Source organism: Canis lupus, chromosome 4, assembly GCF_003254725.2.
Source record: "Canis lupus dingo isolate Sandy chromosome 4, ASM325472v2, whole genome shotgun sequence".
Taxonomy (NCBI): domain Eukaryota; kingdom Metazoa; phylum Chordata; class Mammalia; order Carnivora; family Canidae; genus Canis; species Canis lupus.
Genome location: NC_064246.1, coordinates 88,694,697 through 88,711,409, shown reverse-complemented (window position 1 = coordinate 88,711,409; position 16,713 = coordinate 88,694,697). Strand labels below are relative to the sequence as shown.

At 59.4% G+C, this 16,713-nt stretch overlaps 1 protein-coding gene across 2 annotated transcripts in view; it reads right to left on the bottom strand.

Moving 5' to 3' along the window:
* The window catches only part of ANKH (ANKH inorganic pyrophosphate transport regulator), a 116,370-nt gene that overhangs the window by 14,181 nt on the left and 85,476 nt on the right, over positions 1 to 16,713 (bottom strand). For both annotated transcript variants that reach the window (XM_025436447.3, XM_025436448.3), the window contains exons 6-8: positions 16,103 to 16,237; positions 14,745 to 14,837; positions 10,455 to 10,550 (exon numbers count right to left, since the gene is read on the bottom strand). In XM_025436447.3, coding sequence (XP_025292232.1) covers positions 10,455 to 10,550; positions 14,745 to 14,837; positions 16,103 to 16,237 — 324 coding nt within the window. The remainder of the gene's footprint in view (positions 1 to 10,454; positions 10,551 to 14,744; positions 14,838 to 16,102; positions 16,238 to 16,713) is intronic.

Here is a 16,713-nt window from a genome sequence, read left to right as displayed (position 1 = left end):
CACGCGCTGCCAACGCCAGATGTCTCCACCCCTTGACGGCACCTATTGCCCCCGGACTCCGGGCGGCACAGCTGGCAGGGGTGTCCGCTGCTGCAGCCCCACGCCCGACTTCTAGAGTGTCTGAATCCCGTCTCTGGCGGACTGCATGGTAATGCCCGTGCACGAGGCTTATCTCAGGAGGCTGGGGCCCGGGACGGAGCACAGACCGCTGCATGGGACTCGGACCCGCAAGGAGGAGGCGGCTCGCGTGGGAGCAAGTGACCAGTGACCAGGGAAATTAAAAAAAAAAAAAAAACGATTTCAAATTTTGTGGAAAAGAGCTACGATGGAAGAGCGCTAGAGCTTCTGAAAGGGGGCTGGGAAGCTCTCAAGAGACGCTGCCCCACGTAACCAGAAGAGGGGAGCAGAAGACGCCTGCTTGTGCGCAGGTGGTTCCCTCAGGGGCTTCCCCGGCCGCCCCTCACCTCTTCCTCCAAAGCACCTGGGGTCCCTGCAGCAGGTGGCACGAGGCCCGCCCAGACATACGGACTCCCAAATCCCCAGGACACGTATTTATTACTTAATAGAGCAGTAGGTGTGATTAGATTAAGGGTCTCGAGATGAGATCATCTGGGGTGTCGGTGGGCCCTAATGACTATCCAAGGGCCCCTGTGACGTGAGCTCCAGGGCAGGGGCGATCCCACGTGGGTGCAGGGAGGAGGCGGGATGTGCAGAGCCAGGGCCAGCGACCACTGCGGCCGCCGGGAGCTGCACGTTGCTTGGACGGGCACCTTCTCCGAAGCCGCAGGGGGCAGCACGCCCTGCCAACGCCCCTGTCGCAGCCCTGTCGCCAGGCTTCCCGCCCCAGGCCTCCAGGACTGTCGGAGACAACACTTCCATGGCCTTGGAGCCCCGACCACGGGTGGCCATGGACCTCCCACACTGCCAGACACCAGTGTCCGTGTCCTGCCTGTCTGCTCCAGGGGATGACAAACTCCAAGCAGAGCGGCTCGGGGTGTCCATGCACCATGGCAGCCTCGTGCCTGGCACGCAGCAGGGCGCAGGCCTCCGTGGTGGGAGAGCCTGAATCAGTACGCGTGCTCTTCCCCTGGTGGCCGTGCCCATCAGCACCAGCTTCGAGCTTCCTCTAAAGCTCAGGCTCCAGGGAATGTCTGCGGTGCACACGTGTGTGGCTTAAAGTCTTTCAGTACTATCATTTCTAATATTTGGTTGGAGTCTCCAGATGTACTGCACTCCTGGGCCGGAAGCCTGACGACATGATTCTCCTTCTGCGCTCACTGCTGATGCGGCCAAGGACATTCTGAGTTAGCGAGACGGCGGGGCTGGGGTGAGCCGCGTCTGCCGCGGGCGCCGAGGTTGCGGACAGGAAGCAGCAACGGGCATCGCAAGGCATTCCCAGGCCTCAGGGGGAAAACCGGTGCTCGCGTTATAGCCTTGGGTACACGTCATGTCCCCCATGCAAGGTACGGATAAATCTATCACGATGCTGATTTTTTTCAAAACAGCTCCAAAAAATCCCATAGGAATTTGGAAGGACAGATTTTATAAAATCAGAAAAATTCACACGTATGTCCATTGGCATCCAAGGCACCAAGAAGCATTGGCTTACGTGCACGGGCATCTACCTCCGCCCGGAAGCCCCCGTGTCTGGGGCTTCCTGCTACGAGAGCCACCGTTCTCGGCCGACAGCACGCCTGCCAACGTGCTAAGCTGCTTTACTTTCGAAAGGCCTTCAATAAATCTTTAAGAATCTTAAAAAGGGCAGGGGGCACCTGGATGGCTCAGTCAGTTGAGCGTCTGCCTTTGGCTCAGGTCACAATCCCGGGGAACTTGGGGAGCCTGCTTCTCCCTCTGCCTCTGTCTCTCATAAATAAGAAGATAAAAAGATAAAAACCTCTTCGAAAGGTCCTATAAGGTGGGTATTTCCATCATGCCCGTCTGGCAGCCAGGGACGCTGAGGCTTAGTTCAGGACGACCTTCCCAGAGCCACCCAGTCGGGGCACAGAGGAGCCAGGATGGGACTCCAGGCCCCGGGACCTCAGGGTCACATCCATAAACCCCACATTCTGTGGCTCCGAGCTCAAGCTTGAGGTAAGCCCCTCTCCCGGGGCCCCGGGGCCATCGGTGCGGCCTGCAGCCCTGCCTCCGAGCACGGCTGGCTCTGGCCAGTGCGCCATGGTTTTCTGGAAATGTCTTATTTTGTTTGGTGAGGGCCAGTTTGCTCCTCAGGCCGCATGGGTTAAGAGCCGCCTCTCGGAGGATTAAAGGCAGGCCCTTGAGGGCCATCTGGCACCTGGCTGATGCTGAGCAGCTTCTCCAGGCGCCCGAATCTGCCACGTGTGCTCTTTCCCAGCATCGTACGGCAGTTAGTTCTTTGAGGGCTGCCCTGGGCTCGGAAGGCACGTATGAGAGGACATGGAGAACAGCCTGTGGCCCGATCCCCCTGTGTACGTCACGGGGTCGGAGCTAGAGCTGGAAACGCAGTCGTAAATCCTTTCAGGGGAAACACCGAGTGTTTTGAGCAACGGCCGTCCATCGTTGGCTAAGAGCGACTTTCCTTTCCGGATCGCTTTCCACATCCATGTTCGGGGACAGGGGACGCGTGGCAGTGGGGAGGTGAGGCCGTGAATGCCTCTGCGTGGCCTGAGTGGTTCTTCACTGCTCTGTTTTGTTCCTGGGTCCAACGGTCTCTGGCGTCCTTAAGCACATAAAACGACCATTTAACCTGCCAATTAGGGTCTTGTGTCCCTGACGGGCTCTTTCCCGCGCTGCCTGATGTGTGTAGGTCTATGTGCTGTTCTTGGAGGCTGCGGAGACCCTGGCCACGGGCCTTGCTGACTCCCTGTGTATCCCTCAGTGTACGTGCACAGGACACCAAGACCTTGGGGCCGCCAGAGGCAGGCTCAGGTCCAGAGCCCCACGCCGGGAGTGTGCGCACGGGCTAATGTCGGAAAACCCGGGAGCACGGCCTTCTGCCTCGTTCTGCCCACACGTCTTATCGCCAGCCGTGGTCAGGAGGGTCAGACTATGTGTGTGATCGAGCAACATCTCGGGCCTGCACACGGCCAGGTGGCCGCGCTGGTTCTGTCTTTATGCCGAGACTAAATAGAAACCACCATAAAAGGAGCCACAGAGGGTCCTAAAATACAGCGTCTCTGGAAGTCTATGAATAATCTCCACCGGGTTACTGTGCCATTGCTGGAGCAACAGCTCACACTGTCATCTCATTCCCATAAACCTGCTGTGGTGCCAGAAAAGCCTCAGGGGCGCCCGGAACCGCACCTGGGATGTGGGGCTGGCTGGGAGCACTTGGCAGGTGCAGGATCCGCGGCCAGTCGGCCCCGCTCAGCCCCGGGGCGGGGCGAGGGGTGTGCTGTCCTCCCCGCGGGGGCTCTCTGTAGACCACAGGTGTGTACTGACACGGTGGAGGGAAACGAAGTAATTTTCATAATTTTGTGCCAAATCAGATAACGTCTATAGGGTCTAAGGAGAGAGGAGTCGAAGTGTCAAGCTTCTGAGACAATTTGGGGAAATAAACACAACTGGATAAAATACTAGCGACTGAATTTGTTCTCTGAAAACTGGGAAGGTGTTTTGGCTCTTCGGAGTTCGCGACGGTGGGTTCCGTAAGGGCTGGTCCAGAGGCCCCAGGTTAATCAATTAGCGGAAAGCAGAACAAAGCCAAAAAACAAATTAACCTAAATCCAGCAGCGCTGCTTCTGCTGGATGCTGTGATGTCAACACCCCCCCAAAAAAACCCCCGAAAGTCGTATGCCAGTAAAGACATAATTAATCACATAAATCTGGGGACAGTCCTGTATCCATGAAAAATATTCCTAAGAAAACCCTCTACTCAGAATCTTACATGGAGAATCTGGAAATAAAAGCATAGAGAGGTCTTATGGGAACAGTGAGTGGAGAATTTAAACAAGGATGGGCGCCTGGGGGGCTCCATAGGTTGAGCATCTGACTTCGGCTCAGGTCACCATCTCGGGGTCCTGACTGAGCCCCACGTTGAGCTCCCTGCTCGGTGTGGGGTCTGCTCCCCCCGCCTTGTGTTCTCTCTCTCAGATAAATAAATATTTCTTAAAAAAGAAAACAAGTGGAATAGTTACATTAGGGGAATCCACCCATGCGGCCCTAAGTGACTAGAGGAGGACTCTCTCGGAAGCCCCGTGTGAGTTTGCAGGGCTGCCGGAAGCAGGCAGGCACCCGGAGGGTTGGGGCCCCGTGTGCAGGCGCCAGGCCCCTCCTGGCTTCCAGCAGACACGCGGCCCGCGCCGGCCTGCACCCCGATGCCCCGTCAGGCCACAGTGGTACTGGCTGGTGCCCCCGCCCCCGCCCCGCCAGCCCTGAGGCACCTGCCGGGACCGCGTCCTAACTCTACTTCCAAGTAAGACCTTTTGGAGAGGCCGGGGGTTGGGACCTCGGTAGCGCCATGCTTGGTGGACACGGCTCAGGCCAGCAGAGCCGGGACGGATGACGCAGGGCTGGGGGCGAGTCGCACTCTCCCTCTTCACCTCTTCACCACCATTGACGTCGAGAAGCGAAGCCCAGGAGGAGCCACAGTAAAAGCCTATTTTAAGATTTTACAGGACCTGATGCTTCAGTGGTCACAGCCACTGGGCTCGGATGCCCTGGGGACGCTGTCCTGTGAGGCGGTGCGGGGCGCTGGCACCCTGCTGGAAGCTTCTGTCGCTGCTCTGGGTGACGGCGACACACGGACACGGACACGGACACGGACAGACACACAGGCAGACACACACTCCCCCCCTGCCCCCAAGCAGCCCCCACCGGCGGGACAGGAGGGAAGCCCGGGGTTGCTGGTCCCACCACGCGGGCAGAACGTGCACCTGGGGCGGGCGAGCCGACTGTGCAGGGCCTGCTGAGGCTCCCACTCCGTCCTCTAGGAGGCCAGTTCACCAGAAATCAACCTGTCAAATGGCCTATGTGGCAACCAACAGTTTTTCAAATTCACTGATTTCTTAAAAACTTGTCTTTGTGACCGTTCCTGAGCTCACAGCAACTGGTGCTGGAAGGACGGGCGGGGGTCCGCGGGCCCTCGCAGCCTTCCTCTGCCCGGTCCCCACCGCTGCCTCTGCTCCGTCCGCCCTGACCCCCAACCTCTGTCCCTTCCCCGACCTCCTCCTTCTGACCTGCACCCCCATCTCCCCTCCCGACTTTCTCCGGGTTCAAGGGGCGCCGGGTATGACTGCGGACGTTGTTCACTGCACAAAAGTGCCCTGCTGGCCCTGCCTGCCAAGACCCGTCTGGACAGATGCCCGTTTCCATTTTGCAAGGAGGGGGTTGGGAGGCCTCAGGAGCAGCCAAGCCTGTGCTTTGCAGGGATCCTTCTCCAAGTGCCTCGCAGCAGAGCGGCCGCCCTCTTGGCACCGGCTCCCCAAAACCGGAGCAGAAAAGAGCTTAAGGAAATACCGCATGTCCTTGAAGTGCTACAGTGGAGTCAAAATGGAAATGGGTCGACTAACATCCATCGACGTTAAGATCTCCCCGTTTAATCTGATTCGCTATGAACTTTAGAAATAGTCTAAAAAACAAATGCTTGGAGTAGATCGGCAGTTTGGTGAACTGAGCGAGCCGGTCCCTTGGCCGCACCAGCCTGGCCCAGCACCCAGAGCGGCAGGTCCCTCATCTTTTGGGGACACTTCTTCCTCATCAGAAGGACCGTTGATAAGACACGTCCTGCCCTGGCTGGTGGTTCTGTCTGCCTCCGAGGCTCAAATCCAGGCCCGCGTCATGGTGAACCGTCAGGCTGACGGGAAGCTGAGGCTCTGCACCTCGGCCGTAGCAGCGCTTTCCTGCGAGAGGAGGGGTGTTGGTCCCACCTCCTGCCGGCCAGCCCAGCACCCCCGGCCCGGGGTCTGCTGGGGGAGCGGCCCTCGGTAATCAGCACCGCCTTGCGGCCCGTCACACAGTAGGGGCACCCGGGGCTCCAGCGGGAGGTTCGGGCAGGACTGGCCGTTTGTTGGGACGGCAGCCCCAGCTCAGCCTGGCAGCCCTGCCCCCTGGGACTGAGACCCCTCGGGGCTGGGACGGCTCGGGTCCGGACCGCTCGGGGCCACCGCAGCACGCTCTCCGGTGCAGCCCAGCCCTGAAGCCCTTCTTCCACATCTTAAACTGCATGTTTTTAAAGATTTTATGTATCCATTCATGACAGACCCAGAGAGGCTGGGACCCAGGTAGAGGGAGAGGCAGCTCCCTGCGAGGAGCCCGACGCAGGACTCGATCCCGGGACCCTGGGGTCCCGCCCTGGGCCCGAGGCAGCCGCTGCACCGCTGGGCCCCGGCATCTGTCTGTTCCACCCGGTGTCCCTTTACTGCAAACAGCGCCGTGGCCACTCCTTCCCCAGCACCGGGGGGACGGATCACCTGGGGTGACGGTCCCCCGTTCTGGACTGCTCCCTGGCTCCCCGAGCCCCCGTGTCCCCCGCCATCGGCGGCCACCAATGGGCGCTGCTCGGAGGCCCGGGAGGTGCAAACGGGACACGGCTGCTGCCCGCTCTCCGCCTCCCGCCCCCAGGGGCATCTGCGGCCTTTCTCGAAGGAAAAGCGCCGGCTGAGAGCGCGGGAAGAGCCCGGACGCAGGAGGACGTTGCCTCCGACTTGACGTCGCCGTCTTTCCGAGGGAGCAACGGGGTGTCAGGCGTCAGGCTCCCCGGCCACAGCGGCCCCGGCACAGCCCAGGCAGCCCCACAGGCCGGCCGGTGACCCAGCGACACGGCTGCCCGAGGGAGGGGCCCAGCGCTTCTGGCAGCACCCGCTCCCCCGAGAAGCCGTCCTCGTTCCTGGGTCACCTGGGTCATGGCGACCGCGGAATGTGCGGCCTGTCACCCGCCCAGGACAAGAGCCGGCGCCCTGGGAGCGGCGCTCCCGACGGTGTTCGAGGCCCGGGCGATGCGGCATCGCGGGGAGGCACCCTGAGTGCGGCCTCGGTGGCTCTGCCCGGGGCCCCCGACGCGGAGAAGTTTTAAAGCCACAAAAACAAACCTGGACTCCGAGTAACGGGTGCCTTGGAGGCTGTGGAAGTGGGATGAGCGGGACATAAGGCGGGGGCTGCGGTTCAGCCAGTGCCGGGGCCGGCGGCCGACTCGGGGGGCAGCCTGGACAGCAGCGCGGCATCACCTTCTGGGTCCAGGGGACGACCCCGCAGACCCGGACCTGACCGCCAGAGCCGCCAAGGGGCACCACGCGTGCACACGGCGTATGGGCAGTGGCACAGGAAGGAACGTGCGCCTTAGGGTGACGGCCTGACGTTTAATTTAGTAAAGAAAAACCAGGAACAAACCCTACGCCTAAAACGGATGCCGCGCTGTGTGTCGGTTATGCTTCAGTTTAAATAAAGTTGCTTCCGGGCCTCCGGGTGGCTCCCAGCTAAGCGTCGGCCTTCAGCTCAGGTCCTGGTCTCAGGTCCTGGGCCGAGCCCCGAGTCGGTCTCCTGCTCAGCGGGGCCACGTCTCCCCCCCCTGCTGGCGTTCTCTCACGCTCTCTCTCAAATAAACAAACTATTTTTAAAAAAATGTTGCTTACTTTCCTGTTTTTTTTTTTTTTTTTAAATATTTTATTTATTTACTCATGAGAGACACAGAGAGAGAGGGAGGCAGAGACCCAGGCAGAGGGAGGAGCAGCCTCCATGCAGGGAGCCTGACGTGGGACTCGATCCCGGGACCCTGGGGTCACGTCCTGGGCCCAAGGCAAACGCTCCACCACTGAGCCCCCAGGAGTCCCTTTTCCGTGTGTTTTAAGCATACTTCCCGTAGCCAAGATGTTGGACCAACTGACTGAAGCGTAAGGATAATGTGTATGAGGATAACGTACTTCACTAGCTGCAAACTCAAATTCCACGTTTTTAGTGTTAAGGAAAATGCCGTCGCAAGCAGGGTGCCCAGCTCCAGGGGCTCAGGGCCGGGCAGCCCTTCCTCCTTGCCGGGAGCAGCACAGTTTGGACTAATGGGCCTGGAGGGTGGGCCTGGAAGCCCTGGCATCGGCTTGTTCTATGACAGGTGCTCAGGTGAGTCACCGATCCCAAGTCCTTTCCCCCTTCCTAAGAAATGAAAGGTTTGGGGCCCCCAGGGGGGCTCAGCACTGAGCATCTGCCTTCAGCCCAGGGCGTGACCCCGGGGTCCCGGGATCGAGTCCCGCATCGGGCTCCCTGCAGGGACCTGCTTCTCCCTCTGCCTGTGTCTCTGCCTCTCTCTGGGTCTCCCAGGAATAAATTCATAAAATCTTCAAAAAAAAAGAAATTAAGAGTTCTGCCTCCCTCGACTCCAGTCTCTCCCCAACGAAGACTGTGCCTCCATTTGTCTGGTGCAAACCTCCCCTGATATACTTCCAGTTACAGGAAGGACGACGGGATTAGGATAATGAAATAAATAAAGCCTGTCCGTGGGACATGGAGCACTCTCCTCAAGCATCGTCACACCCACGAAGGCGGCGGCTCTGGTCTCAGGCACAGGTCAGCGCCCGGGCACCGACGGGGGGCGGCCTCACGCCTGGGCTGCCCCTGTCCTCCGTCCGACTCCACTGGGCAGACCCTGGACCGCAGAGCCAGTGACACCCGAGAGCTTCCAGCTTCCAGCAAGGGCTGAGCTCCAAGTCGCAGGCCCTGGCGTCGGGTCCAACTCAACTTTGGACTTGCAATCGCTTCACATGGTCTCCAAAGGCTGAGATCTGTTCCTGGAATAGAAACCTTCTCTGCTTTTCCTAAAATCCTCTTTTAAACCGTTTCAAGGTTGCTCAATGTTTTCCTAATATTTTAGGGAACTATGGAAAAACTTGCACGCCGTAGAGAAATAACACACGGAGGGGAGCGGGGTTGCCCGGGGTAACCTGTCCACCCACACACACACACAGACACACGCTATCAGGAATTCCTCCTCGGTGACGTGGTGCTGAGACACGTTCCCCACACCCGTCCCCGCTCCCATGACGGAGGCAGGTTGGGGCGAAGGGGCGGCTGAGGATGTGGGGTCGTGATGCGCGACCAGACGGCTACTCGTCTCGAGCTGCCCTTGTCACAGTCTGTTCAGGTGCGGGATCCGCGGATCAAATGTCCCTCTGTGGGCTTTGGAAAAACACCCACTGAGGGTTTAAAACGTGTGCGGGGCTTGATTTGAAGGACCACGGCTGGGCGCAGCAGGCCAAACGCTTGTGAGGACAGGGAGGGGCTAGAGCCGCCGCGCCTCTCCGCGCCCAGCCCTTCGGCCGGGCCCTGGATGCCCAGAGCCGCGCAGCCCAGGCATTTCTGCAACATCCTTGCGCTTTATAAACGGAGAATTTCTACAGGACTTAATAGGAAATGCGGAGCCACGACAGCCATCAGGAAGACTGAACAGAGTTCAAAAGACCCACATCTCAGGGCAGCGGGGTCGCTCAGTGGACTGGGTGTCGGCCTGTTGATTTCCGCTCAGGGCGCGACCTTGGGTCACGAGATGGATCCCCGACCCCGATCCTGATCCCCGATCCGATCCCCGGGCTGTCAGACTCCGTGCTCAGCAGGGAGTCCGCTTGGGATTCTCTCTCTGTCTCTCTCCCTCCCCTGCTTGAACGTGCTCTAGATAAATAAATACCATCTTTTTTCAAAGATGGTATTTATTTATTCATGAGACCCCGAGAGAGGCAGAGACCCAGGCAGAGGGAGAAGCAGGCTCCATGCAGGGAACCCGATGTGGGACTTGATCCCGGGACCCCGGGGTCACGCCCTGGGCCCAAGGCAGATGCTCCTCCGCAGAGCCCCCCGGGCGCCCCATAAATACAATCTTTTAAGAAATCCGCATTTCTTTTACCTCCTGCTCATCTCCGCCTTCAGAGCTCAAGGGCACAGATGCACATGCAAGCCGTGTCGTACGTGCTCTCCCTACGCACACATGCCCCCATGCTTTGGCTTCCTGAGCGCCTGCCTATGTGCTTGTTCCCTACGTCCCACGCTGGAGCACCGTGGGGGCTGGCGGGGAGGACGCGTGCGGCGCGGTGGCCTGCGGCTGGATGCGGGGGGTTGCAGAGGGCCGGGACGAGTGGGGGCCGGATCCGCACATGCCGCGTGCCGGGGAGACAGGACACAGGGGCCGCGCAGTGCAGTCAGGAAAGGGGCCTCCCCTGCGGCCACTGAGGTGGGGCTGGGGTTTCTACACTCGACCCTGACGCTTAAACGGGTCTGCAGTTAGGACGACAGGCGTGTTACTACAGGGAAAGGCAAAGGCGGCCTTTCCCCGGCGAGTGACAAGTCCCTGGAATTGCAGGCGTCCACCCTTCGTTCCCCGACTCAGTGACCGTCTTAAGGAGCTACTGTTCCTATTTTGGGACAAAAATGTTCTCAAGAGGTTGTGCGTGGAACCCACAGGCCGTGGCAGTGTGGAGTACGACACGTGTCCCTGAGGATGGCCCCTCCCCTTCCAGAAACACGGGGCGCGCGGGGGGCGGGGGGTGGCGTCTCCTTACCGTGAGCGACAAGGCCATGCACACAAACGTGAACTTCTTGATGTGGGCGGCGGTCACCGTGCTGCTCGCGCTCACCAGCTTATTGCTGGGGTTGTTCTGGGGGAAAGAGGAGGGTGGAGGTTACCCTTGGCTGACCCCGCGGCCGTGTGGAAAGCATCCTCAGTGCCCTGTGATGCGCCCGAAGGACAGACGTCGCCCGGCAGCTGGGCGGACGGCTGTCCCTCTGTCCGTCTCTGGCAGCTGCCGGGTCCCTGGACGTGACCGTGGGCCAGAGGAAGCTCCGGAGGCGCGCGGACATGAATGGGCCCCGCGGCCCTGGCCTCCCGCAGCGGCGACAAGCTGAGTGGCATCCTCGGCCCCGACCAGACTCCTCCACTCCTGTCCCAGACAAGACCTGCTCTTCCCGGCACACCTGGGGTTCTCAGATTTCTGCACTTTTGCTCCACCTGTTCTCGTTGGGGCTCCTGATTCTCAAAACCCCATCTTCAGGGCCCATCGCTGGCACGGCCCATCCGTTCCTCACGGGCCGGCTGACCGTACTCCCAAGCGCCCCGGGGGCCCGCCTCCCGCCATCCTGGGGGGCCCTGGGGCCCTGTGGGGGTGCACGTGCCCGCGGGGCACACGTGGAGGCTGTGAGGTGACCACTGGCTCTCTGAGACTAAGGACTGTGCGCCTCGCCCTCCCCTTTCACTCCACAAGTCAGCACAATCCTTCTTGACTGGAGAGGGTGCAATCTGTGTTACACTTATTTCTTAAGATTTTATTTATTTATTCCTGAGAGACACAGAGAGAGGCAGAGACCCAGGCAGAGGGAGAAGCAGGCTCCATGCAGGGAGCCCGACTTGGGACTCGATCCTGGGACCCCAGGGTCACGCCCTGGGCCCGAGGCAGGTGCTCTGCCGTTGAGCCCCCCGGGCGCCCTGTTAAACTCAATTTTAAGCAAATTGTGCAGACAGCGCCAACGTTCTCCTGCACATCCCGAGGCCCCGAGACCATCCCAGCACCTGCTGTGCTGCCCCTCACCCCATCTCACCAGGGCCTGGCCCCACCTTGAAAACCAGTGGACGAAGAGCCCCCTGCCCCCGGACAGATCCCACTGGGCCCGGAGGCGGCCCCCGAGCACCTGGCTGGCGTCCATCTGAGCGGAAGTCACCGGAGTGGAGCGACTGCAGGCTCCACTCGGAAACAGCTTTTGACGGCTCCTTCATTTTGGAGGCCGTGGCGACCTCGCAAATCCCTTCCCCAAGATGCCGCCAGCACAAACTCAGGCTGAGGCCGTGTTTCCTTAATTCTAGCCTCTAAAGCAGATCCGTTTCCTGAATAACAGATTTTGCTGCCACAGCCGACGTTCACAGGCGAGTGTGGGAAGAGGGGCAGGGGACAGTGACAGGAGGGGAAGAGGGGCAGGTGCCAGCCAAGTGCGAGTCCCCGTGTGGGCACCCCGAGGAGTCAGGCAACCTCCCAGCACTCCCGCCTGGCGGGTGGGGGGCCGCGGTGCTGTCGGGGGCTTCCACTGACAACGCAACGGTTTCTCCCGGCGTGGCTGGAATACGCTAGTACGGCCATGGGGCCGGCACCTCGTCCCCTTGTGTTTGCCCGATCTGCATAGGGTCACACCCTCGCGGGGACGGCGACCGAACATCGGAGACTCCGTGCCAACGACAGCGCTCCCAGTCGGCATTCAGCAGCGGCCACCAGAAGCTATGCAAGAAATGCTAACTCTCCTATTCTGGAACCACAATGAGACTAAGGACTGCAACTGTCAATGCAGCAAATTCTGCAAGTCCACACAGAGGTGTCTCAGATTTGGGTGAATAGACGGCATTCACGCGGACGGCTTGGAGGAGCTCCCTGGAATGCCTGGAAACAATGAGGGAGGCTCCAGAGGGTTCCGAGTCGCTCCAGTGGCTGTAGAGAGGTACGCTCCTTAAAGGGGTCTGTCACAGCACCTAACCTCTGTGACCCCGCGTAAACCCAAGTTTTTCTTGGATGCTCCAGGGAAACTGTAGAGTGTTCTACTGTTGTTTCGAGGGAGCCAGGAAAATTCTAGATTTGACTTTCCCAGCCAGGAGGTCCTAACACTTGGGTCCCTGCTGTGCTCAAGTTCTATTGTACAATATGGTTCTCCAAGAGCTAGAAGTTGAGCAAGAAAACTTATAATCATTTTGGTTTTCTAGGATTCACTTCTATACGTACATTCCTTAAAACCAAAATAGCGATTTCTGTCAGTAGATTGGATTAAACTCGCTCAAACAAGGACTGCAAGGAGACAAGTGTCCTGCAAGCCACTCATGCCTTCTCCAGTTTGCTCCCAAAGGCCGGAGCAGTTTTCAGAAGACGCTGTGCATCCCTGATGTGGCTGATGTTTGGGACGGGTGGTGGGTTCCTCTGTGTACTGGGGAAGTGCCACGGACTTCCAGTAGAGACCTCAGGGCATGCCGCAGCCCTGTCTCACGTTAGGCAGCAGGGTGGGAATCCTGAGTGAGCCGCCGTTCACAGGCCAGTGTGGGAAGATGGGAGGGTGAGAGTGACGGGAGGGGAAGGGGCAGGTGAGAGTGACGGGAGGGGAAGGGGCGGGCGACAGTGACAGGAGGGGAAGGGGCGGGCGACAGTGACAGGCGAGCCGCGTGGGGGCTGCAGGGTGTGGAGGGACGTCACAGATGGGGACGTGTGACGGGGTGTGTGTGCGCCCGGGTCCGCCGGGGCACAGTGAGGGGGTGGACCCATGGTGGCCGCTGTCTTCCCAGGCCTGAGCCTCAGCCCCACGTCACCGCCGTCAGAGGTGCCCGGGAGCGTCCTGGGTCGGGGCAGGTGGCCAGGACACCTTTCTGAGCCCCGCTGCACAGGCCCTGCCCTCCCCGGAGCCCACAAGCAGCTACGGGTGTGAAGAGCTGGAAGCTCAGGCTGAGGCGGGGCCTGCCTATGGGGCCTCCAGGCCATCCTGCGCCCCCACGGGTCTGGCAGCTGGTCCAGTGGCGGGGGGGGGGGGCAGGCCCTCTGTCACCTGCAGGGCCACCCTGCCCGAGCTGCCGGCTTCACCTGCCGATACCGTCTTATCTGATCCCCCACGAGAGCCCTGGGCCGCGAGGAGAGGCGGCCTCTGTGCTGGAGACCCCGGCAGATGAAGCAGCTCCGAGCCGCTGCTGTAGAAACTCAAGGCAAAAGAATCGCTATTTAAAGCACAAGTGGCAGCTTGTGTGCTTCTTTTCCTATTTTTTTCATTTCATTTTATTTTTTAAAGGATTTTCACTTACTTGAGAGAGAGGTGATGCGCGAGGGGAGGGGCAGAGCGACGGGGAGAAGCAGGGCCCCGCTGAGCTGAGCAGGGAGCCCGACGTGGGGCCCTGGGGTCATGATCTGAGCGGGAGGACGACACGTACGTGACCGAGCCTCCCGGGCACTCCCCCGTTTTTCATTTTTCATTTTCATGTCATTGTACAGGGGCTGCGGGTGGCACAGTCGGTTCAGCGTCTGACTCTTGGTTTCCGCTCAGGTCACGCTCTCAGGGTCCCAGGATCAAGCGCTGAGCAGGCTCCAGGATGAGCACAGAGTCAGCTTGAGTTTCTCTCCCTCCCCATGTCGCTGCTCGCTCTCTCTCTAAGTTATTAAATCTTTAAAAAAAACCTGTATACTATCTCTGGGGGAGGGTGTGTCGTCTATGAAGGTCTACAGGCTCAAGTAATTAGGCTTTAATGAAATCACCATTGATTCAGTGACCGGTAGGACAGTCCCCAGCGAGCCGCAGGCTACGGGTCTGAAGGGTTAGGTGCCTGCCGAGGCTCGGCCAGCAGCTACCAGAGGACAGAGCTTGCAGCTGGACCAGGTCTGCGGCATCCAGACCGAGCTGGACCACACAGCTTCAGGGTCCATGGGGTAGACCTATCCAGAAGCTTAGGAGCTCAAGAGCACAATCCCGTCTGTACCTTTGCATCTGCTGTGAGGGCAGCAAAGCATTCGTTTAATTAAGAAAACAAACCACAGGAACAATAACCAGGGTAATAACATTTGAGAGTATATCTTCCCTTTGCAAAAAAAAAAAAAAAGATTTCTCAATAGGAATAAACCCAAAAGTGAATTTGGTTCGGAGGGTGTTAGAGAATCGGCATCAAGGTAAGCTTAATCACATCCGTTATCTTTGGAGGAAAATATTGCACGGCTAGGTCGGATTCCGCATCCTGCGCAGGAAGCTCACAGGGAGGTGGAACCGGAAACCTCAGAGCGGAGACACTTGTGTGTCAGAAGCTGATTTTAAAGAGGGTGTTTGAGACGTGACAGCGTACGGGTTCTCACCTTGTCAAAAGCAGGGTAGACAGCACGGATCTCCGTCAACCAGCCGTACGGCATGTGGCCCACAGGGTACGTGGCCGTCAAAATTGCCACCGCCTGCAAGAGGAAGAGCCGGCAGTTAGCGTCGGCGTCCCCGGGAGCTGCTCCCGCCACGTGGCAGGGAGCGGCCTCCGGCGCGGCCACCACAGCAGATCGTGCCACCGGGTGATGGGCCCCGGCCAGCTGCAGGCCAGCCTGGGGACCGGGAGGGGTGGCCCTCCGCAGCCTCCCCGGCGGTTCCTCCAGCACAACCGTGCGAAGAAGATCCGTCGCGCAGCTTTGCCGGAGTCGATGAAACGGGCACAAACGGACACGTCGTAGCTGGTCAGCACACGTCTGTCCTGCACCCTGCCTGCTGTCCTCGAGGCCACTGCAGTCCTAGGAATGGCTCTATGAGAGCATTTACCTTGCTTTCTTAAAAGGGGAAGCTGGAGTTCCAGCACACAAGGGAGGAGGCTCACGTACTTTCTTCTGAGCAACTTACGCTGATGCGGTCGCCTAAAAGCTGCCGGGTGAGCAGAGCCACCCAAGACGTGATCCAAAACGCAAACCCCGGAAAGAGACTGGGGGGGGGGGTGAGCATCCTGCTGTGGGCACATGAGCGGCTTCCCAGCACGTGGTGACCGGCAGGAGGCTCAGGCTGCAGATTGCTCGCCGCGCTAAGGGCCACGTGCGAGCAGAGGCCCTAATGAGCAGCCACCAGCCTTCCCGAAGGATCAGCAGTTCCAGGGCAGCATCAGTTCTCCGGAGGGCAGCGGAGGGGGAAACAAATGAAGTCACTCTATTCGGAATGGAAGATGGAAAAACCGATCCAACTCTTTCTTTGGAGCAGCTGCCAGTTTCCAGATAAATCTCTTGAGTCGTGAGCGAGTAAATAATGGGGATCCTTGTCTAGGGGAGGGCAGGCTGGCAAAGGGGAAGGCGGGGCAGGAGCAGGGGCGCATGGCCGGGACAGAGAGAGGCACGGCGCCCTCGGCTGGGCCCTGTCACTTCGGCTGCGGCGGCGTCCTCGCTCTCTGCCTCTACGGCAAGGCGGCGTCACGCGGGCTCCATGGGGAGACAGGCCACGGGGCGGCCGCGTAAGCATCTGTACTCCCTCCCAGCCCGGCTCCCCACCAGCTTCGCATCCCGGACCCTGGGCCCCTGCCCGGGTTCCTCATCTGGTCGGGGGAAGAACGGAGGAGGCGTCTCCCTCCAGCCTCAGACAAGCGCACGGTCAAGGCCTCGTGGCTTCTTTCTCAGTGGGAACAGGTCACATGGCTTGACGCCGCGGAGGAACCGGAGGCCTCCCCACCCCCACTCTTCACCAGAAACCGCCCTACCTCCGTGGCTGCGGAGCTGCCACCAAGATCCCGGGAAACGAAGAGGTTGACGATAGGCCTACTGATTCTCTGTGTAGCCAAGATGAGAGCCAAAGGCCACCAGAAGCTCAGCATCTTCCGTATGGTCGCATCTCCCTGCGTCAAGACATGCACATAAAACTCAGTAAACTCTAGAAGCAGAGCAGAAAAAAACAATTCAGAGCCAAAAAGCCTTTTCCTTTTGAGGTCAATAAGGAGCCAGTTCGTTGCACTTAAAAATAATATAAGGAAAAGCCTCTGCAGCAGAGCCAACCTGACCTTAAAAATGAGACGTACAGTCTTGTTAGAAGGCAACTCGGGCAGCTGGCAAGCTACTGGGGAACCAAAACAGGTGAGGCCTGGTGGGGCCAGACCTCTGTTCTCCGGACACGGCGGCTCCCCCCAGGCAGAGCCCAACTCCACGACCTGGGAGACCGGCTGCAAATGGGTGTTTAAGTCTCCAACCGACTGGCTGGAAGCCGGGTTAGGAAGAGGAACCTCTCACAAGCAAAATGTTATTATAATTTATTTTTATCACCGCTCAGGTCATAGACACCTAATGATCCGGGCACCGTACAGATCCACGAGCAAGG